Source organism: Rhipicephalus sanguineus, chromosome 4 (assembly GCF_013339695.2).
Source record: "Rhipicephalus sanguineus isolate Rsan-2018 chromosome 4, BIME_Rsan_1.4, whole genome shotgun sequence".
Lineage (NCBI taxonomy): Eukaryota > Metazoa > Arthropoda > Arachnida > Ixodida > Ixodidae > Rhipicephalus > Rhipicephalus sanguineus.
The window spans coordinates 182,646,828-182,669,414 of record NC_051179.1 but is presented as its reverse complement, the minus strand read 5'-3'; the positions used below and the strand labels follow the sequence as shown (position 1 = coordinate 182,669,414).

Genomic DNA, 22,587 nt, shown 5'->3' with positions numbered 1-22,587 from the left:
CAGACAATAACGCCAAGGAAAGTATAGGGGGTGTTATCTGTAGTATTTAGAATATAAATGTGAAGAAAGTAAAGTGGACGAAAAGATAACTTGCCGCCGGCAGGGCAAGTTATCGGCGGCAAGAGCATTTGACTCCAGCCTTCTCAGGAAAAAGTGCCATGGCCCGATGATTGCTTTTCTCCGCACGCCGCAAACGTTTGTTAGCAAAAGTACACGGCTACTACTGCAAGCATTCCTTTTCAAAACAACAGTCATATGATTCATAGCCCACAACGCAGAACATCGACAGCGTGCACGGCTTCATTTCGGAGTGCATATGGACCATTACGCATCTTTAACAAGACAGAATGAGACTTACAAACGTCCTACACGGTGTTATCGCGACTTTGAAAATGCAATTCGCGTTTGAGTCGGGCGTCGTTGTCGTCGATCGTCTGCTCTTCACAGTAAACGTGATTGGCGAGCCTTTCTCATTTTATCAAGTTCGCTTTTCGGAAGTGCATGTCTGGATTAACGGTCTTTTTGAAGCCGCACTGCAGGCGATACATTGTGAGGCTCGCAAGTGCACCGCGAGAGCTACGCACGTGCACGGAAGCGAGCGGCAGTGCGTTGGAGAGAAGGAAAAACGCGCGCCGTTTATCCCCAGTTTCTATTTTTACGCCAGAGATGGCGCTGCCTGTCAAGAGTCGCAGCGCCACTAAGCGATGCTTGGGGAGCCTATACCCGCATTTACGGATCTGTATGTGCAGTCGACTGCTCTGCGCTTCCGCGTGTTACCCGATGTTGACATTCCCTCCCGGATAGCATTGCATGTCTGTCGCAGAATGATGCATTCCGTGACGCAATGACCCCTTAATGACCAACGAAAGGTAACTTATTGCCAATATCAGTGTGTTATTGTGCGTTATCTATGTGTTATTGTAAGGTTATTTACACAATGATATTGTACAGCACCGGTGTGTCGCTTTGTTTAAGTGCGTAGCACATTTGAGGCCCGGCTTGTCGTCCGTAGATCTCATGCGGCATGATCGCGCTCACAATGAGATGCTCAATACAGGCCTAAAACAAAGGCAACAATGCTCGAAACGGGGAGAAAGTAAACGAATAAGGTCTAAAGTAATATACCTAACAGAAATTACAAAAATGAATCGCAATAAATAATTTAAAGTTACTAAAAACATTTCGGAAAAATGCGGATGACATAGGCGCCGCGCAAGAAAGGGCGCTACTGCCTCGCCAAGCGTGCGATTGCTCCTTCCACCTGCGCTTCTCCGGCGCTTCGTCACTACATCTGGCGCTTCGTCACTACGCTTCGTCACTACATTGCTAAGCCACCGGTCATGAGTTCAGAGTGCCTACCGTATGCTCACCAACGCATCTTTTGTGCCCCGTGGATTTCGTTAACATGAGTGGGCTCTCCTCGTAATATTTAACCTAGAGCGACATATTGTTGTAGTGATTCAAGATGCCGGTTGTCTATTAGAAAGTGTCGCTCTTTCACCCGACCATCTAGCATTACTTCTGTCTTCTGCATATTTATCTTTAACCTTACTTTGATGCTTTCTCAGTTTAATTCTACAATATTTAATTTGTCATTAGGCGCCATCATTGCTGAATAGAACGATTTCGTCTGCAATGGACACATTGCTATGATATTCACCGTTGATATTCATTCCTCTTTCTTCCCCATCTACCTTGCATACTTCGAGACAGACAGTCAATAGAAGGGAAAATAAAGCATGAAAAGTTGGGCTGGTTGGAATACTTGCATGATTTAAGCAGCGCTAAGGAAAAACACGTAAAAAAAGAGTGCACAAGAAACGCTCGCCCTATGCACTCTGTTTCTTACGTCTTCGTCTTTAGTGCAGCTTGAATCATGCATCACGGACCCCTTTCCCGATTCGGAATTTTCCCGCTTTTCTTGAGGCCTATCAGAGTAGCTATGGAACCTCTTACATATGTCATATGATATTTGCATATGCTTGGAGCACTTATTGTAGGCGCAACGCTCCGAGGACCACTGGTACCTCTACCAAGGCGAATGCCTTTTCCTTATACCACATAGAGGATTTTTTTGGAAAGGGAAAATGACAACCACCAGTTTGTCAGCACTATGCCACAAGGAAGTTCATTCGGTATTCTCAGCAAGAACCTGCCCATAAATTTCTTCTGGTACGGCGATGAAACCTCGTACCAACGGCTCTCCTGGGCAAACAGGTGGTCCTCAATTTTCTTTTTTTATCCCTTCCGCCGCAATGTGTAATTTCGAAGAACTGATTTGTAGAGGCTCTTTTTGTATTCAGTAGATTTCTCAATTAATTGATTGATCGCACGAATCTGTAATCTGTGGTAATCTTTCCTAAAACCACCTCGTTGCCTAGGTTCCTAAAGTGTGGCTTTTATCCTATTCGATATTACCTTTCTCAACAATTTTAAAATGCGGAAACATGGTGATCGGCCTGTAGTTCTTAAAGCCTCCCTTTTTGTGTACACGTAGAATACTCTCTGGTACCTTTGCTCATTCGACTTTTTATGGCATAATATGTAGAGTTTCACCAGCTTATTAAATGTAAAATCTAGGCCATCTTTAATCAAATCGGTTGTTATGCCGTCTTCCCGGCCCGCTTTTCCGTGGCGCATGCCTTGTAGGGCCTTTCCTAACGTCATTGATACTTGCGCTTGGGACTTCGGTATCATGTTCTACTTTACTTTCGCTTGTTTTTTTTTTACTGCTGCCTCTACCTACTTAACCTGATAGTTTCGTATGTCGATAACTTTACCTTTAATTGATCAGTTTTGACAGTTCACAGAATTATATCTTATCCCTTGAGATAAACACCTTCATCTGTTGCTTTTTCTAAAGTTTTTAGCTCTTTGGCAGAGCTTGATTAATGTTGTCTTGGTGTTTTGCCTCCAATTTCTAGTGTCGCTTCCGAAATTACTTTAGCTGCTATTTTATTTGCCCACACAATATCATGATTTTACTCCTGTTCTAAAGTATTGTACTTCCTCTCGATTGTCATCCTCGATTCCTGAGTTTTCACTGCACTGCATCCGAATTGACCTGTTTTTTTTTTAGCTAGCAGTTTTGTTCTGGTTCTCTTGAACTTGAGTGTAGCAAGGCAAAAGTTGGAAGGGAGCATTCTGGAATGCGACAGAAAGAAAGAACGAGAAGAGCTAGAGTGCACAGGCCAAGCTTCCCTTGCCGCCATATTCACGACAGGGGAAAAGCCCCTAACTTTTTTTTTCTCGCGCGCCGAGCGGATCGACTCAGTCGTGCCCTTGCTGCACTCGGCCATATCACTGGGGAAGTCGTGTTTCCGAAACAATTGCCACTTAGTCAAAGCCGCCTCTCCAATGACACTGTGCCGTTTCAGTGTTGATAAGGAAGTACTGATGATATGGTGATCGCTCCCGAGCTTTTCCTTCATGTTAGTGCACATGGCATCTTTGGTAATGTGCGTAAAACTCAGATCGGGATATATGTCTCTGCTTACACTTTTTTCAAGACCGCCGCTCAGAGCGTGATTAGATTTAGGCCTAGTTTAGAGGCAATCGTCTCGAGACGAACACATTTGGATGGATCTCTTACGTTTCGCCATGCTGTGTTGGGTGCACTCAGAATTCCCAGAGTCACCAGGTCCTTGGTGCCCAAAACCGTGACGAACCTTGACGGAAGATACTCGAATATTTCGGCTTTGTATTTAGGTGGACTGAATATTTTCGCTATTATTGTTCTGGCGTTTCTTCTTTTTCTTGTGGTAGGATACTGATTACATTGTGATTCATCAGCATTCACTCGAGATAATCGACCTTGACCGTGATGGATTTGCCCACCAGCGTTCGCATCCCGGGGAAGTCTGAATTGTGCTTGGCGTGATATGCCTGCCATTTATAGGCATGGTTTCGGCCTCCTGCAAGCGTATTAAGTCTCGCTTGGTTGGAGCTGTTCGTGACTGGGAAGTGCCTGGTACGCGATGATAACGCAAGTACTCGAGCTAGATGACGGTTATAGTTGTGTGGCAGAAATACTCGCCAAATACTCGATTTCTTTAGACTGTACACCACGCTACACTGTACACTCGTCCATAAGAAAGCGAGTGTTTGCTGTCGCTGTTCGAGATAAATCTTGGACATTGCCTAGCGTATGTGGCTGATGCGGCCACGACGCGATCGCAGGCTGTAGCGCCTCACGCAGCGTGGCGCCACGTCTCGAATAATGCGGCAACCTGCGCCGCGACATCGCGTCCTGCAAGATAACCTCTGTACACTCGAACTTCGGGCAGCGCGCCATTTAGTCGCCCAGCCCTGTCGTTCAAAAGAGCACAGGCTTCGCGCCAGCATTTAAGAGACCAAGTGATCAAGTTAAGATGCGCTATTTGACTTTGGAATGTCGCTTACTGTAAATCGTGAGTAAGACTTTAGCGTACAATTTGTTTCAGCGTAATTTGTTTGCACAGCAGCCACGGTATAAAGGATGTCCCAAATATTAGGCAGCAATATTTAAAAAGAGAGGAAGGGCGTTACACGAAGCAAACCTAGTGCGTATTCCTTCCTGTACAATGTAGTTCAAGCGCATTGTTCGAGCGCATTTCAACATTATATGGTGGAGCAGGAGAAGCACGCTTATGGGCAAGAACGTTGACATGCTTGCGTTCCTTCACCAGAATGATTGGCTGACACCTGATAATTAAGTTGAACTGTTCAGCTTTAGCAGCACGGAAGCCATTACATGTGACGTAACTACGGGGCTTTAAACTTATACTGCGATTCGTGATTTCAAAATAAAAATAACAAGAACCAAAATTTTTTATTGCAATTTTTAACGGGTTACTTTTCAATATGAATTTATTGATGGACATATTTCGGCGTTTTCCATACGGCAATATTTTATTTCTTTCGTCAAAAGATTGTTCTTATATTAAACGATCTGAGTGATGCTGATAGTAGGCTAACGTAAATGATTTGGCAATATTGCCGCCCAATTACAGCATAACTCTTCACAGCGATATTAATTGTAGTATCAGCAGTAATACTACTGATGGTGTTGCGCTGTCAATGATTGCACTGTCGATAATACTATCTATAGTTTATCGGTAGTAGTACTATCGATAGTATCTTTACACTATCGATACTTAAAAAAGAACTATCAATGCCGTCGATGGTCCATTTACCGATAGTTCTGGTTCGCTACATACATGCCTAACAGAGAAGTGTGCCGATGACGACGGTACAATGATTCTACGGCGATGAGGCAAAGTTCCGAGTCCGACGACCAGAACTCTGGAAGCTTGAGTGCGCAAACCTCGGGCTCGCGGGTTAGCGGCGACGATGACGGTACCTGAAGAGAGGTCATGACTCTCTGGCGTTGGGAAGGACTGCGAAGACTTAGTAGGTACTCGATTTCTGAGCAGTTGTTGGCCAAGTGAAGCGGCTGAGGCAAGCGCAATTCAGGAATCGAGAGCGTTCAGGCGAAGTTCGGGTCCCCAATTTGTGAAAAGAGGCAGACAGACACCAATGCTGGTAGTCCGAAAATTATATACTTCTCCAGAAGCCATTATACGGACGCGAGCAGGAACAGGCGCAGCCATGTCGTGCTTGGCGTGTCGTCGTTGTCTTCGTTTCTGCTTGGGATTCTTGCGGCATGTACTAGCGCGCTACAGACTTCCTCGGTCACGACGGTGCCGTCGTCGACCTGAGAACTAAGTGAATAACGCTAACCTCAGAAAAATGCGCTGCCGTCCCACGCGATGCCAGAGAACCATGCCTTGGATTCGCTTGATGAGCATTTTACTTTTCCGCCTCACTCCAGCGTCGTCATATTCCTAGGCACCTAAGAAACCACATACTTAGACGGCGTCATCGAGGGCGACCACCACCGTCGGTCAGTCCCGACATTTGCGTCGCACGAGGAATAGCAGAGCTTCGTGGAGGGTAAGCAGAGTAGATGCTCAAAAATTTCGGCAACGAGTACAAGCACGGCAACAAAGGCACGACAGTCGCCTTTATCGAAGAAATAGTGGAAGCCAGCAATGCTTTCGCCCTCACAGGTCTTACGGAACCTACCGCGAAGACTCAAGTACCTGAACCCGCTTTGGACGTCAAACCGAGTTTTCCCCCGGGCAGGCAAGAAAAGATGAAAGGCCTGCTCCGACAGCACAAGCAATGCTTCTCGTCATCCTCGCGAACTCGACTTAGCCCGGCTGCCAAACACCGCATTATAACCGAAGACTATGCCCGTTCGCTCCGTCAGAGCCCATACGGAGTTTCGATGCCGGAACGCGAGGCCATAAAGAAACAAATCGACGAAATGCTACGTGACTCCATCATCCAACCGTCCAAGAGTCCGTGGGCGTCTCCCGTGATGTTAGTGTAAAAGAAGGATGGAGTGCTACGTTCCTGCGTCACATATCGTCGCCTGAACAAAGTTACGAAGGACGTGTACCGCTTCCCACGGATAGAGGACGCCCTGGATAGACTTCACAAAGCGAAGAACTTTTCATCGATGGAGCTCAAGATCGCCTACTGGCAAATACAAGTCACCGAGAAAGACCGAGGGAAGAGAGCCGTTATAACACCAGACGGCCTGTTCGAGATCAAGGTCTTAAGTCCCTTTGATCTTTAATCGGCACCTGCGAATTTACAACGCGTCATATATAGAGTACGGGTCGGCTTGAAGTGGCAGACGTGTCTCGTCTCCTTGACGACGTCGTTCTGCTTGCCTCAAGCTTCGACGAATACCTCAGGCACCTTGAAGCTACACTTCAAGCAATCAAGACCTCCGGACTCGCCTGGAGCTAGAAAAGTAGCGCTTCACGCAGGTAGCGCTCTGGTTCTTGGACAACGTGATTAGCAAGTCTGGAGCTCGCCCCGACCCCGCGGAAAACAGCTGCCAACGCTGACTTTCCGCCGCTGCAGGACGACCAGAGCAATGACTGCTTCTTGGCAACCTTAAGTACCAACGACTTCGCTTAACGAGAGCGAACCGACCCGGAACTCCGGGGCTTTGTGGAATACATCGAGGGCGGGACTACCATTGCTCCGAAGGTATTCAATCGAGGAATGGGTGTCGTTTTTCGTGCAAACGCCGCCCTCCTAAAGAACGTATTGCCAATTGAAGAGGTTCTGGAAGCTTTGCATAACAATCCGACGGCTGTACAGCTTGAATTTTCACGCACGCTCGCAAAGATAAAAGAGAACTACTATTGGCCTCTCGTTACTGCAGACGTCGCACATTACGTAAGGACTTTCCGAGACTGTTAGCGACGCGAGACACCACCTAGAAGATCAGCCACAGTTCTGCAGGCTAGCGAACCACCTCGCCGAGAGTTCCAGCAAGTATGGATGGACCTACTGGGGATGTTCCCGAGATCGACTTCCGAAAACATATGGATCGTCGTAGTTACCGACTACCTCAACCGCTACGCCAAAACAAGAGCCCTGCCGAAAAGCAGGGCCGCTGAGGTAGCCAAGTTCGTCGTTGAGAACATCGTTCTACGTCATCGCTCCCCAGAGTTTCTCATCACCGCTTTTACTGCGCACCTAACTCATGCGATCTTGGGATACAGCCGCACAAGCCACCGCCACACCACCGCCTACCACCCACACACCAATGGGCTCACCGAGCGTCTAAAAAAGACCATCGCCGACATGTTGCCAATGTGCGTCTACATTTAACGCAAGACGAGGGATGTCATTCTTCAGTACGTGACCTTCGCATACAACATGGCTGTTGTAACTTGAGAAGGACGGAAACTAGAGGAAAGTGACAGCAGGGTTTTACTGCTTTATTCGACGCATCAGCGGCGTCTCCGTACAAGGTACAAAACATAAGGCAACAATATAGATAGTTTCCGGCTTCTCATGGCGAGTGCGCAGACGCTCCATCAAGGACACGTGGCTAGGCGCGCAGGCAGTCAGCATAGTGGCCGTAAGCACCAATCTTATTAACTGATAGTATCCAGCTTGCGTCAATGCTCCAACTGCCCCATTGCAGGGAAGTATTCAGATGTAACAATGTCCGTGCAAGAAACGACGCAGATGACGCCATACACAAGTTGGTCTATGGGTGGAACCCGGCAACGACGCTTGACGTCATGCTACCCAACGTCACCGACAAAGATAGCATGCCGTTCTGCTTTACCTTCTACCTTCAGCGCGCTGAAGAAGCCAAACAACTCACCCGTCTGCGCATCCAAAGCCAAGGAAAGACTGACAGCCGTCGATAGACCCATAGACACCGTGTCTGAGTCTTGACGCCAACACTCCGGCGTGGACTCAGTGAAAACCTTCTTTGGCGCTAATATGGGTCATACAAGGTGCTTCGACGTCTCATCGCTCTAGATCTTAAAAGTAACCCGGAAGGCATTACGAACTTTCAGCGGCGCAGCGCACGACCTGAAGTCATTCATGTCGTGCGCCTTAAGCCATTCTGTGCGCGTTAAGGAACCCGAGCACTTAGTTTTTGCTTACTTTATTATAGTTATTTCGCACTGGATTAATGTTTCCAATTGTCATGTTCTGATTTAAGCATCGCAACGTTGGTTTTTCCGACGGCGGCATTGCCACGCGTATTTACAGATCTATTTTGACGTATTCGGATTTCACCTCCACAGACTGTTAGCAACGCTTGGCGCAGACCACGCCGCAATGTTTGAGAAGCTTCGCAATTGTTTGAGATTATTCTGTTAAGTTTATTCTGGAACTAACGAGGTTACTAACGATAAGTCTGGAATCTTTGCTGCCACATGTATAAATGCTGGCGCGCAATCCCACCGATCATGTCAACCGCCGACGACTGTTCTCGCCGCTATCAGTGCACATCGTGTACCGCTTGTATTCTGAGTGTTCCTTTTCTGGACGCAAACTCGCCCAAATAAAGAGTTCTATATTTCCCAGACTTGCTACAGCCTTCTTCGCCGTCACAACTGCGTGACACTATTACCTCTGCGTGTTTCACTCTGACATCTGTTATGGCTTATAGATCTTTAGCCAGTTAGCTCACTTATCAAAATGTTCACCCGGTTTGCTAATCTTCGCGTTAATGGCGCCACGATTCTTGACATCTCTTCATAAGGATAATGTTTTTATTTTCAATACAGACTGAGGACGATGTCGTTCATAATTCTTACAATATTATTCGTGCGCTTAACAGCATCAAGCAAATCAAATGACACACATGACTGTGCGTTCCTACCTCTAAGATGCAAGGGCCAAACTACACTGGGGAATCATGCTAAGCATATACTGCCTTGTCGTCTGAATATTGTTTGTTTTTTATTGGGCTTATAGGTGTGACCGTAATCTGTAGTCTCTTTCACTCCTGATAATTACTTGTCTACTAAGCATTACGCTTAGGTGCGTCACCCCACGGCACGCATTATCTGTCTCCGGAATCAGCCTACTTTGCTGTGACGCTGTCGGCAGCGTCGGCCCACCTACAGGAATTGGCCGACCGCAAAAAGTGTGGAATACTGCACGGCACTTCACAGGTGAATGACCGACATGGACGCGTTTAGCCAAATCTTGAGAAAGGTATGTGCACAGGTTTGCTTATTAATGGAACGCTCCTCTTTATCGCGAATATTCCTTCATTAGGAAAATCAGATGGTTTTTGAAAAGTGGAAGGAAGGGGAAGGTTGAAGCTTGCGATGAAAAACTCCGTAAACAGGGGGCGTGTGCTCGAGCCGACGTTTCGACAAGTGGAGTTGTCTTCTTCAAGGCTGGAACTTGAAGAAGACAAGTCCACTTTTTGAAACGTCTGCTGGGGCACAAGAACCCTGTTTACGGTTTTTTCATCAGATGGTTTTAGGGGCGAAGCTCCTTATAGCGGCACCCGTTCGTCCCTCGTAGCGTAGTATGTAACCAGTCTTACGCTTTGACCTGCAAGGTGGTGCCGGTGGGAGATTTTTCCTGTGCGTTGTTGAACAATAAAAAATTCGCAGCGTTAGCTAAAAGCCGACATCTTCTGTCTCTCATTCCCATTAGCAGCCATTCTTTACCTCCAAGGTAGTGCCTGGTGAGATTTCTCCTGTGCGTGATTAAACAATAAAAATTTTGTTCAAAACGCCGTTGATTGATGAAATAAACCAACAAAAGACGCCAGATGTTTTGTAAAAGCAAAACGAAAGAACGCCAGATGTTTTTAAAGCAAAACGAAAAGACGCCAGCTGCTTAACGAAAGACGCCAGATATTTTCTAAGCAATGGTTTTCTAAACAATGAAAATTCACAGCGTACATGTAAAATTAAAGTGCGCTGCAAGTCGTCATAACTCATCGAACCTTTAGTATAAACGCGCCCGATCTCACGTCGGTGATGATGTACTGGGCAGAATTCACGGAAGATTCACGGTTTACCGATGAACCTCCGCAGCTTCGCCCACTCATCATCATTCACTCCGTGGATATGCTGTGATTTTTTTGGTAGTTTAATTTTCTGTGCGCCAATATACAGAGGAGTCCTCAGCGACCCCACACATCAATTTAGTTATGATGGGGGCATATAAAGACGATCGCAGTTGGAGGCTAGCGATGACTCTATAGGTTTTGAGTTACACGAGCAAGACACAAAACACAAAACTTTCGGTGTACATGACCTCAAAAATGCCCAGTGTCCTGGGCAAATTGAACTGTACACTCCTATTTCGCAAACAAACACATGCGAAGAGAAGCAATTTCTAGAGGCATTAGGAAAGACGATATTATACGAAATGTATTGCAAAAGCACGGCTAATTAGGCTAGTTGGTATTTTTTCATAGTTAGACTGGATGGGGCGCGCACACAGACAGGGACACAAGAAGCAAACCACACGAACAACACAAGCGCCTTCTCGCAACTACAGTTTATTGGAAAGAAAGCACGTACATATATATGATTTCTGTCACATGACTTGGTTAGTAAAACAGCAAAAAAAGAGAGAGGGAGAAAAAGAAAAAAACTAAAAATATTCATGCGGGGCTAGACACATCTGCTTCGTATCAGGCCCTCAGTGTGCTGATGAGATACGAAAATTCATTGTTAATATTACGGAGTTTCGCACTCACGCATTTCCCCCCACATCTCCTAATGTGAAACGCCTCTGTCAGCTCTGTGGTGGTCTGATCTGGGTGCTTAGATAAAATAGTGGCATCACAAAAAATTGGAGTGCAACCGCATGAGCTGCAATGTTTGGGCATGTGTGAACTGTCTTCTTTATCCAACGATCTTCTGTATTCTTGCAGCGTGGTATTAACACATCTTCCCATTTGTCCTACGTAAATGCGACCATAGGACAATGGTACCAAATACGCAACTGTTTCACATTTTACACATGACTGCCGATGGTTCACTCCACATCCTCGTCGTTTTCGACCTGTTTTATTTTGCACTAGTTTTTGCAATATCTTGTTTAACTTATTAGGTGCCGAAAATGCTACCCCGACGTCATACCTATTGGCCACGTTTTTAAGCCATGGGACAGCCTGTGTATGTAGGGTATGACGGAGGGCTTTTTTACCGCTTCTTCAATTTTATAATTTGTTTGTTCTTCGGGTATTATTGCTTTTAGTAGCTTCTGCGCAACCTTGCGTAGGACGGGCTGAAGGAAGCCGGCTCTGCTCAATCTTTCTAGTTGATTTGAGAAATTTTCTGCTCTTTTATCGGAGCACGATTTCTTAATGGCTGAACTCAAAGGAGACATAGCAATTCCCATCTTCACGATTTTTGGGTGTGCTGAATTGAAGTTTAGTAAGGGCTTTTTGAGTGTGGCATGTATGCCCAGCATACGTGGTTTGCTTCACGATGCATTCATAAATATAAGAACTGAATTTTGTTATTTTTCGGAAGTTCAACTGTGAATTAAGTCCGCATCCAAATTGGTTGAAGACATTCAGATCTTCTTTCACACTACTATCAAGGGAATTCGGACTGACTAACACTAAAAAATCATCCACATAGCGAACAATTTTGGTGGCTTTTCCACCTAAGCTATGCGCCACTTGACTGTCAAATCTTCCGAGAAAAATGTTGCTCAGGATAGGGGCAACTCTGGAATCTATGCAGACTCCTGTTTTTTGAAGATAGAACTGTCCATTCCATTCAACAAAAGTTGACTTCAAATATAACGACAGGATTTCTAAAAAGTTGCCAACGACACTCCATATTTGCTCGTAAACTTTTGCTCATCGTTGTCGTCCGTGATACATAGCTTAACACTGTTCATAAGATCATCAAACGACATTGAATAGTACCAGTCCTCTATATCTATACTGAAAAAGTTGCAGTTGCTGAGGTTCGACACTTCAAGAAAACTGACAACTTCTTCAGAATTCGATATTCTGAACGGGTCACAGATAGACAGTACCTGTAGATGAGCTTGCAGAAAAGTAGACACTTCTCGCTGCCAGATGCCTCGTTTAGTCACGATTTCACGAAAAGGAATGTCTTCTTTGTGGGTTTTTTCCCGTGAAGAAAATATCCAAGTGAAGGTTTCAACACGAAAGTGTTTTATGCCGGGGCCCACCACGGCTCCACTGACGCATTCCGTCACGGATATGACGTTGTAAAATATAAAGACTACCATATGGCAAAGAAAAAAACTAGAAGAAAAAGTTCAGTCACCTGGAATCGAACTTACGACCTCTCGATCCCCAGCGCGCAGCGCGAAACGACTCCGCCACAAACGGCACGTTCTTCGTCATACTAACGGCGTGCTATTTATATACACCATTTGCCAGTGGCGGTACTCAGAGATCAGGGTACATCAGCGTGTTTTTGTTATCACTAGCGAGATGGCGCGAAGGGCTCGAAGAGCGCGCTTTAAATGCCGTCACCCCCCGCGTTGAGATGAGCGTGTGCCTCTACAGGGCGTGGTCGCTCCTGCGCGCGCTCTTATCTTGTACGTCTTGCGCTCTCACCGCAAGTTTGCGTTCTAGTTACAGAGAGCACGGAAGTCATTTCGCTCACTGCAGCGACCGCTTTTGCGAAAGTAACGCGCTGCTCACAAACAAATAAGTTACAACTTTGACAGTTCGCGCTCAACCTGTGTATAATTGTGCGTTCGTTTCGTGCGTTCTCCTTTGTATTTGACCAGCGCGCTTTAACTGTCGAGCTGTGACAGTTGTTAGTTCGCGCTCATCCTGTGTATATGTGTTCCGTGCGTCCTTTCTGCTTGAGCAACGCGTTGGAAGTTTCGAGCTGCTTGCCGTTCTTCGCGTGACATTACAACTTGTTGCTATAGCATTCATTCCTTCGCTCTCGGGGCGAAACAATGCACAACAAACGCTCAACTACGTCTGTGAAGACAAGTTTTACTTTCGTGTTATACCGATTCCTATGACAGAGGGATCAACCATGTTTTCTCTTTACTTTTTAACGGCTGTGGCAAGTTTCTAGATGTTGTTTTCTTCTAACAACGCCAATGCTCTTTGCTTAACTTTTCTAGGTTTTATTGCCACAGGATCGAAGTTTTTTGCCACGGCTTCGAGTGCTTTCTGGTAGAAAATTTTCTCCGGTGCTACAAGAAAGAAGCCTTCCTTATCTGCAGTCATTAGCTGCAATTTGTTATCCGTGGCATACCTAACGACGTAATTCAGATGCGCAAAACGTTTTTTGTTACCTTGCGACCGCATCCACTGCTTCCGTGATGAACCGCATACGATCCGTCTCCGCTACACGCCACGAGACAGACCGAGACAGTGCAAGCCTTTCCGGGGGTAAGGGGGTTCGAAGCAGTACTTTGGCCCTAACTGCGGAATCTTCTTGTGCTCCTCTGGGACGTGGCTATTCTCCAGGAAAAACACGTTGGCTTCGATGGCTCTAACTTATTTCCGTGTCGGTAACGTAGGTCTGATAACGTAGCTCTGATGCTTTTCCACATCCACTCTACCAGTTGTCGAGAAGTCCTGTTCCAATCAAGGTACACCCGCCTGTATGACTTGTTCACGATTTGCGATGCGCAAGTAACGCGTAAACAGTCCCTGAAGTGGCGTTCTCGTCTCCAGTTCTCTTGCCGCAGTTTCTTACAAATTATTCTGCTGTGTTTGACGAAATTTGACTAAATGAAAAATACAAGAACGTAGACATATGAATTGCACATTCGGAGGTCCCGAAGTGAAAACTGTCGGGGAACCTCACTAACAAAAACTAAAGGGGGTTACAACAATCTCTGCAAAGAGTGAGTCATATATTTTACATAATTTCTAGTGCGTCCGTAATAGAAGGCAAGACAAATTATTAATAAAAGAATTATTATTATAATCACAAATGATAAAATGAGATATTTAAAAAGTCAAATGGAAGAAATTTCAAATTCACAATCAATCAAGGATAAATGTCACGTGCAACCGGCAACGCGAACAAGCATCGAATAAAGGCAAAATTCAAACGCTTAACAAATAGGCCATAGTACATTTTCAAAGTGTGCTGTAGAAAAAAAAAACAATGAATTCTATGTGTCCGACAAAATGCTAATGAAATGCTCCTTAGTTCTACGTTTGAATGATAATAATGAAGATGACTTGATATCCGATGGTAATCCCACGGAAGGATCCATGTAGCCGCACACAGAGCGGAATTCGGCACCAATTTTCGGCACCTAATAAGTTAAACAACTTGTGTAGCCGAATGGATAGAAAACTAGCGCAAAATAAAACCGGCCAAAAACAACGAGGATGTGGAGTGAATCATCGGCAGTCATATGCAAAATGTGAAACAGATGTTGTGTATTTGGTACAATTCTTCTGTGGTCGCATTTACGTAGGACAAACGGGAAGATGTGTTAATACCAGGCTGCAAGAACACAGAAGATCGTTGGATAAAGAAGACAGTTCACACATGGCCAAACATTGGAGCTCTTTCGGTTGCACCCCCATTTTTGTGATGCCGCTATTTGATCTAAGCACCCAGATCAGACCACCAGATAGCTGATAGAGGCGTTTCACATGAGGAGATGTGGGGGAAAATGCGTGAGTGTCCCTCCGTAATATTAACAGACAATGAATTTTCGTATCGCTTCAGCACACTGAGGGTCTGATATGAAGCAGATGTGTCTAGCCCCATGTGTATAATTTTGGGTTTTTAACACGAAAGTGTTTTACGCCGGGGTCCACCAAGACTTCAGTGACGTATTTCCGTCACGGAAATGATGTCGAAAACATTTACACGATCAGAGGGCAAAGAAAAAAAAGTTTCGACAACGGGCATCGAACCCAGGACCGCTCGGTCCGCAACAATAGATGCCGGGCACGCTATCTACTGCGCCACGGTCACAGACTCTAGAGGATTTACAAACGCCCCTTTTATATTTACCACTCTACCGATCGGCGGGGTGGTGTTGCTCTCTGGCAGCGGTAAAGTAATTCGCCATTACTGTGGCCTCAATTAACACCTGCTACGCGTTACACGTCCGTCTCATTCGGCGCGTTTTCAATAGAAGTTAAATTTTGTCAATGCCTTAACACACCACGAGGTGGCGATATTAGCCCAAGCGCCGTAAAAGCGTCGGCCTCGCTCATAGCATCACGCTAATCCAAACCAAAAATAGCTCTGCGACGCGCGCATGCCTCACGTGGCTGTTAACACCGCGATCCCCGCTCACGCGCTCGCTCCAAGGAAAATCGCGGCCGAGGGGCGGCACGACGCGCTTTGCGTTTTCCTCTAGTCCGGCCGAGGTGTTCAATCACATTTTAACATGCCGCGGGATTGCGACCATGTTCTGCGTCCAATACGCGACGCTCTTCTGGCTATCACACCTCGTTCTCTGATTACACGTTCACCGTTAACACAATGTTTTGTGTAATCATTCACCATGGACGTTAGTCGTAGGGATTTAGATGTACCTCCAATCATCATAGTGGGTGCATCCACCTTAAACGGTGCTACAGCTGCCAGACATCAATATACGTTGTGCAAACTCTCTTATATCAAATTACAGTAAACATTCAGTCACTTCTGTAAGGGCACGCTTTACTTTCGTGTTATTCCGATTCCTATGACGGAGGGATCAACCATCTTTTTCTTTATCTCCCTCTCTCTCTCTTTTTTTTTTGCTGTTTTACTAGCCAAGTCTTGTGACAGAAATGATATTTATGTACGTGCTTTCTTTCCAATAAACTGTAGTTGCGAGTAGGCGCTTGCGTTGTTCGCGTGGTTTCCTTCTCGTGTCCCTGTCTGTGTGCACGCCCCATCCAGTCTAAATATGAATATTATACGAAGATTTTTTACACTTGTGTAGCATAGCGGAGGCAGGCTAGCTGCCGCCATGAAAGGACGGAGACGTTGATGGTTCCGTGTCAGCCGAGGACAACCCAAAAAGCGTTTATTGCACGCATATATATAAGCAAAGTGGAAAGGGAAAGGATGTGATAGAAAACAAGGAAAACAAACTTGGCGCCTGCGCAATGACAGCGCGCACATAACGTGGCGGTTTTACACCGCATTTACAACAATTTGTATCCGGTCTAGTGTGCTGTATTGCTTAGTTACACTTGACTGTGGCGCAAGATGCATTTGGTAAAAAAAAGGGACGAAGAGAAGAAAGTGAAGCGCCGTCATCTCTACGCCACGTTTTGACGAGACGAAACGTATTTTGCGCTACAGTCAGGTGTACCTGAGAAATGTAAGCGCGAACTCGCCCAAAACGCAGTCCTTTTAGTATGCTGTAATTATAGGCACAAAATAAATAATAATATTTTTGCAAGCCTACTATATTTTCTCTTTTCGTTGTAAGCAGAAGACGCCTTTAACGGAACAGTAGCAACGGCTGACTTCTAAAATGTTGGTTAGAGATATCCTAAAAGTTTAGCGCAGATACTTATGAAGACTAGACATGATTGAATCAGCGCTAAAGACGAAGACGTAAGAAACACAGTGCACAGGATGAGCGGTGTGCATTCTGTTTCTTACGTCCTCATTGTTAGCGCTGATTCAATCATGCCAGTATTTGAACTAGCCCAACTTTCCATTCAACTGCGGGATAAGACGTCGGTCGAGATTGCGTTAGTGCATCGTCAGTGTCATTCGCAAAACAAAGCGAACTATTTTTACGCTATAAAACTATTTTCCGCATGCCTCAAATCTGCTTTCTGCTTCTGTTTTTTTATGTAACAGTGTGCTTGATACAAGCTCAAAGAAATCATTGTTGAAGGTTAACGCCTGCGTTTTAGTCCCCTGATCCCCTGATCTTGTGCCTTCTTAATAAGTATCTGCGCTAGACTCTAATAAAGCTTCACGCAAAAGTGAGATTATCGACGACCTTGGAGGCCGTCATAGTTGTACTGTGAGTATATTTTTAGCTGCGTGAAAGTTCACCCCATCAACAGTTCACTCCTTACCGGTTACACTCCTGTTTCCTTATCCGTCACGACAACGTGACAATACTTCGGCTGCATGAAATTCTACCTTTTGGTTTACGTACTTGCTGCCTTTGATGTCCAGCATATTGACATGAAACTGTGGCATATGCACAGAGCGGGGAACAGTGATTTGGTACATATCATCGGCATCATGTTTGCGTTATACCTATGACTAAACAAGCACAAATCAACACAGAAGCGTGTCATCTTGTAGGGCAAAAAAGCGTAGCTGCAACTCAAATGCTTTCAATCAAGCAGAAGAAACCCACCGTAAAACCAGCACACGACCATGGACTCCACAAACACAATGAACAGGACGCCTGTAGCAGTGGCGTAGTTATCCAGCAAGCTTACTATGTAGTTGCCACCCTGAAAAATAGACATTATTGATTATTGACTTACACAAGGATGTATAGGTGAATAGCTGGTAATAGCTATTACTTGCATACTTATGAATTTCTAACGCATTACATAAAAGCTTGAGTTATTCACATATTTATTTGGGTACGTGCTGCCTCCGAAGTCATTGTTGTAGTAGTGAGCGGGGAAGCATACCATGCTTGCCCAAAAACAAAGCATTGGATTCAGCACGAAGGGTAAGCACGGTAAAGTGGAAGCAAAAATAACTATAGCAAAAGAATAGACCACCGCGCATTCCTCTGTACATCAAACAGCAGAGCATGACACGACACCAGAGTTCGGTATTCCTTAATTTGTTGTCGCGTTTGATTTCATTTGGCAATGGTGAAAGAGAAAAATGAGCACTGAAAGGCGTCTTCTACACAATTCATTTACCTATTTCACAGGAATTATGCTATCTTTCAGGTAAAAATGAGGAGCCAAATAGTAAACTTCTTTGTCACTGGTAACCAAGCCACACTACATATGAAAGAGCATCTCAAATCGGACGGTTTTGTTACATCTCCTTTACGGTTCGCAACACAGCCCATCAGGGGCGAAGCCAGAATTTTTATAGGGATGGGGGGGGGGGGGGTCAACCATAATTCATGATATATGTTCGTGTGCCCGTTTGTATGTGTGCGTGTATATATGCGCAAGCAAAACTGAAATGTTTCGGGAAAGGGGGGGGGGGGGGTTGAACCCCCCTAACCCCCTCCCTGGCTACGCCGCTGCAATCCACCTTGAAGGAAAGTGATCATACAGACAAAGTCGTAGTTATTTCAAACGAATCAAGCTATTCAGTTTTGTAGAAGTTGAAGGATGCTAGAAATAAATGTATTTTTGGGTTTGCAGAGCACAAATGTATTTTGTAACAAGGATCTTTACATTCTTTACATATTCTTACATTCTTTACATATGAGTCTAGACGAAACAGTTCCGGCATGTCCCAATACAGTGGGAAACGATCTTATGCGCCGCAGTCAGCGAGTAGCAGCCTATGTCGGATTTTTTGCTTTAAGCCCAGCTGTGATCAATGAAACGGCGATCCACGATGTGGATCGCTGTTTTCTTGCAAATTTATTAGTTGCGCGCATATCGTCGCCTTGCCAGGCACGCCACCATAAAGCAGAGTTGCCTGTTCCGCTGTTAACAAGCGGATTTGGGCTTCTTTTTTCGCCGAGTCACTTGTGATTTTTCCAGTCCCTTCTCGCGTTTTTTTGGGTTTATTTGCATTTTCCCAGCAAATATCGTTATTTTAGCAATAATCACGTTCACCAATAGGGCGTCTGTCGATGACCTTGAGTATTTGAGTGTTGAAGTGAAACATACGTTGGCGGACTCAACAAGTAACGTTAATCATGCACGGGCAAACAAGCATTGACCCAAATGGAGACTAAGTACCCTGCACTCTAAGAAAAAAATTCAAAAGAGCGTCACGGCACCGTGACTCTCTTCTGGCATTCATTTGACCCCTTTTGGATGGTAGAAGCAGAAAAAGAGAGTTAGCATTTCTGAAGGAGTGACTAGACTCTCGAGGAGCGCGTTTCGGTTGGCTTCCGTGATGAAGGCGCAGTCGTACACCGTACATATCGCGCGTTCGCCGTGGGGCGCCGTCGTGGCGCCATGGCTCGACGACGGAGCCGGGCTGGCGCGGCGTGTCCGCATCTTTTGTCAGTCTCCTAGGTCTTTTGGAAATCATTGCGTTGATTCCGTCAGTTGAATGTCTTATAGTTTTGTGTACGAGAGAGCATGAGCATCTTCGGTGGCGGTGGCGCCAGGCTTCGTGCTCGAAGTGACGCTTGGAGGGCGGAATATTCATGGTGCTGCCGACAGGGAGAACGTGCGTCTCTTAACGGTGAGTGTACCGCTTTCGTAAGTACAAACTATACAGCTTTAGCTGAGCGCCTGCAGCAGCTCTGCGGAAGTAGGCTGCTACCTATTTCCAACTGCAGCATGTGTCGGCGGGGCTGTTGCGGATGCCCAACTAAAACTGTCAGTTAACGAGTTGACACCGTTATGCGAGTTGCTGTACAAGCTCCTATATCATAAGCAATGCCAACAATTATCAATGGTCATTGTTTGCTGAACGCACATTGTGTCTGCCTTGTTGAAAGTGCAAGATGTCGTTTTGAGATGTGCTTCAGTCTACTTCATAACATTTCCATCGACATTGAGTGTGCAGCATGCTTCCGCGTGTGGGAACGTAAAAAAAGGTCTGTGTACAGAACACTTAGACGCGCTATATATAATGTTTTTTGTTGGCTTGAAGACGGTAGCTTGAGATGCAGATATAGTACGATATTTCCAGCACGTACGCGGTAGTCACTTAAGTTGAACACGCCTCGCCGGTAAGGTGAAAAGCACGAGACTTTCGACGGCGCGCGTTGTTGCGGCCGCCCCCGTGCACAATTTTTCCGCGTTTCTGTTTGCTGTTTTCGTGGATTGCCTACATCTGCGATGATGTTTGACGTTATAACAGAATCGAGTGAGTGTACGAGACTGTGGGAGCTATGTGTGGTAATTCCAGCATATGACATGTCCGCGCGCGCTCGGTGTCGTTCGGGTGCTCGTACTCGCATGTGTTTATATTAGTATTTAAGGATGGGCTACATTTGCAAAACAGGCGGCCAGTAACCGCTCACGACGTGCACCTGACTGCCGGAGGATTTCCTTGGGTGTTGAAATATGCCGGCGCAAAGCCGGGCTTATTCTGAAAGCAAATATTGAAGCGATCTCTCGGAAAAGAACTGCTTTCATTCGTGCATAGCCAGTGCCTTTCACGAAACGAGGTCCTCGCCTTCTTTTTCGTGAAAATTTGTTTTCGCTTCCAAATTATTTAAAACGAAACACACGCGTCCGATATGTGTACAATAACGGTGTGTTGAACAAAGGGTAGACTTAAATACCAATAATCTGTGTGTGTGTGTGTGTGTGTGTGTGTGTGTGTGTGTGTGTGTGTGTGTGTGTGTGTGTGTGTGTGTGTGTGTGTGTGTGTGTGTGTGTGTGTGTGTGTGTGTGTGTGTGTGTGTGTGTGTGTGTGTGTGTGTGTGTGTGTGTGTGTGTGTGTGTGTGTGTGTGTGTGTGTGTGTGTGTGTGTGTGTGTGTGTGTGTGTGTGTTATTCGCAGAATCCCGGTTCGCTGCTCCCGCCTCTCCACTCCAGTTGACAGTCACACTCAGGGAAAGGAAGGTATCGCTATGGTCTGGCACCTAACCACTCGTGATGGGAAAATCAACAGCGGCGTTCGCCCTGTCAACGAAGCAGTCGGTCTTACATTTCCTTTGGTTGGACAACAGGACGTGGGAAAAGAGGTGATTGGCACCCACGCAAGGGAGCCTAAACCAATTTCGTTTGTTCTTTAAAAGAGCCTAACATCATATTGTTCTGTTTGTCGCCAAGTGATGTGTTAAAGTACGAACACACTGGCGGCGCGCCACTCTCCCGCGCGCCGTTCGCCGCTCACTCGACGCCGCTTTTCTCTCTTTCTCGCGCGGAGCTTCAAAGCTTTTCTCCCGCGGACCCAATGGCCCCGAGACCTATTTTCGCCTTTGCCGCCGGCTGCTGCGCGAACAAACCACCAATCAGCGCCTGCCTTTTCTACTCTTCCTTCTCACACGGGCTGTCGTCATAGCAACCAGACATTCTTGTCCTCACCCGCGCCAGCGCTTTCCGTCTCTCGGGGAGAAATCGCGAGCCGGCAGCGAGCCGACGGGCGCGCGCACCTCGACATGTCCACTGTTGTCTCGTGACATGCGCCGGCAATGTGGACAGCGTGCCGCTGCTTGCCGCGCGGAGGTGCAGATGGGCGAGACGCCGCCGCGGCATGCTTTCCGCCAGTGTGCACGTACCTTTACAAGAGCTACTATTTGCAAGTTGTGTTTTACACGATAACGGAAAAAAACGTGGTTCCTTACAATGCCTGTTTGCATTTGTTGTTTTGTTGTGAGCCTTCATTCAGGCCCGTATTCAAGAAGATAACTTAAATGTCACCAAAAGTTGACTTATTAAAGTGTGAGGAAAGTACAAGTTTGGGGAAAGTTTCGAACACTACACTTAAGGCTCATATGGAAATGCCACTTTCCTGGGTAAGTAAGTAAGGCTCCTGGGAACGAGGATATAGAAGTTTTCATAGTTGTTTCATTAAATAAAGCACAAATAAATGACTAGCTTTTGAGCAACACTGCGCGTAAATGTTCTAGTCTTTACCAGTGTACATTTCGTAAGAGGCGCAATAAATATTTCTCGCGTTTGTCGGTTTTCCAGCCTTAGGCTAGCCACAACAAGCAGCCACCGCTCAGTGGTCATCGCTTCAATGTGGCCGTCACAACTCGCGGTTATTTTGTCGTCTACAAGTGTGTTTGTTGCATGGGGAGATATAGCGTGCAATACGAGCGGTTCTATCGTCAACTTATGCGCATTTCGCTCCTTGGATTCTTTTTCTGCTTTTCAGCGATTGTTGTATTTCTCTGACTTCTCTTATCTTCAGAGCGCCTGTGTGCGTTCCCTTTCTTTCTTAATAATGGGCGTGTTACCATATGCAAGAAACCAACGATAATAAAAAATTTTAATAGGTGAGCGTCTTTCACTCCTCCGTTGCACAGTCTATTCGTGCATCCACAGCCAAAGCCACCTATTGCCGAAGCTGTACTGCAGACGCAGGCTGCCAGTCGATGTGGTTTGGCGCAGCAGCTCTACGGGCGCGCGCTGCCAGCCATTTCTAATGAAAGCCTGCGTCATTTCTAATGAAAGGTCCAGCGGACGCCTGACTAAAAGTGTTTAATGAAGCAAGCGAAAGAACCTCACCTCTCAAATATATTTCACGCGTGTAATCGGCACGCAGTGGCAGAACGCGGT

The 22,587-nt window shown here is 46.0% G+C and overlaps 1 protein-coding gene across 1 annotated transcript in view; it reads right to left on the bottom strand.

The window, feature by feature from the left end:
• The window catches only part of LOC119390948 (sodium-dependent serotonin transporter), a 256,502-nt gene that overhangs the window by 16,593 nt on the left and 217,322 nt on the right, over positions 1 to 22,587 (bottom strand). The window contains exon 10 of the mRNA XM_037658659.2: positions 17,602 to 17,701. Coding sequence (XP_037514587.2) covers positions 17,602 to 17,701 — 100 coding nt within the window. The remainder of the gene's footprint in view (positions 1 to 17,601; positions 17,702 to 22,587) is intronic.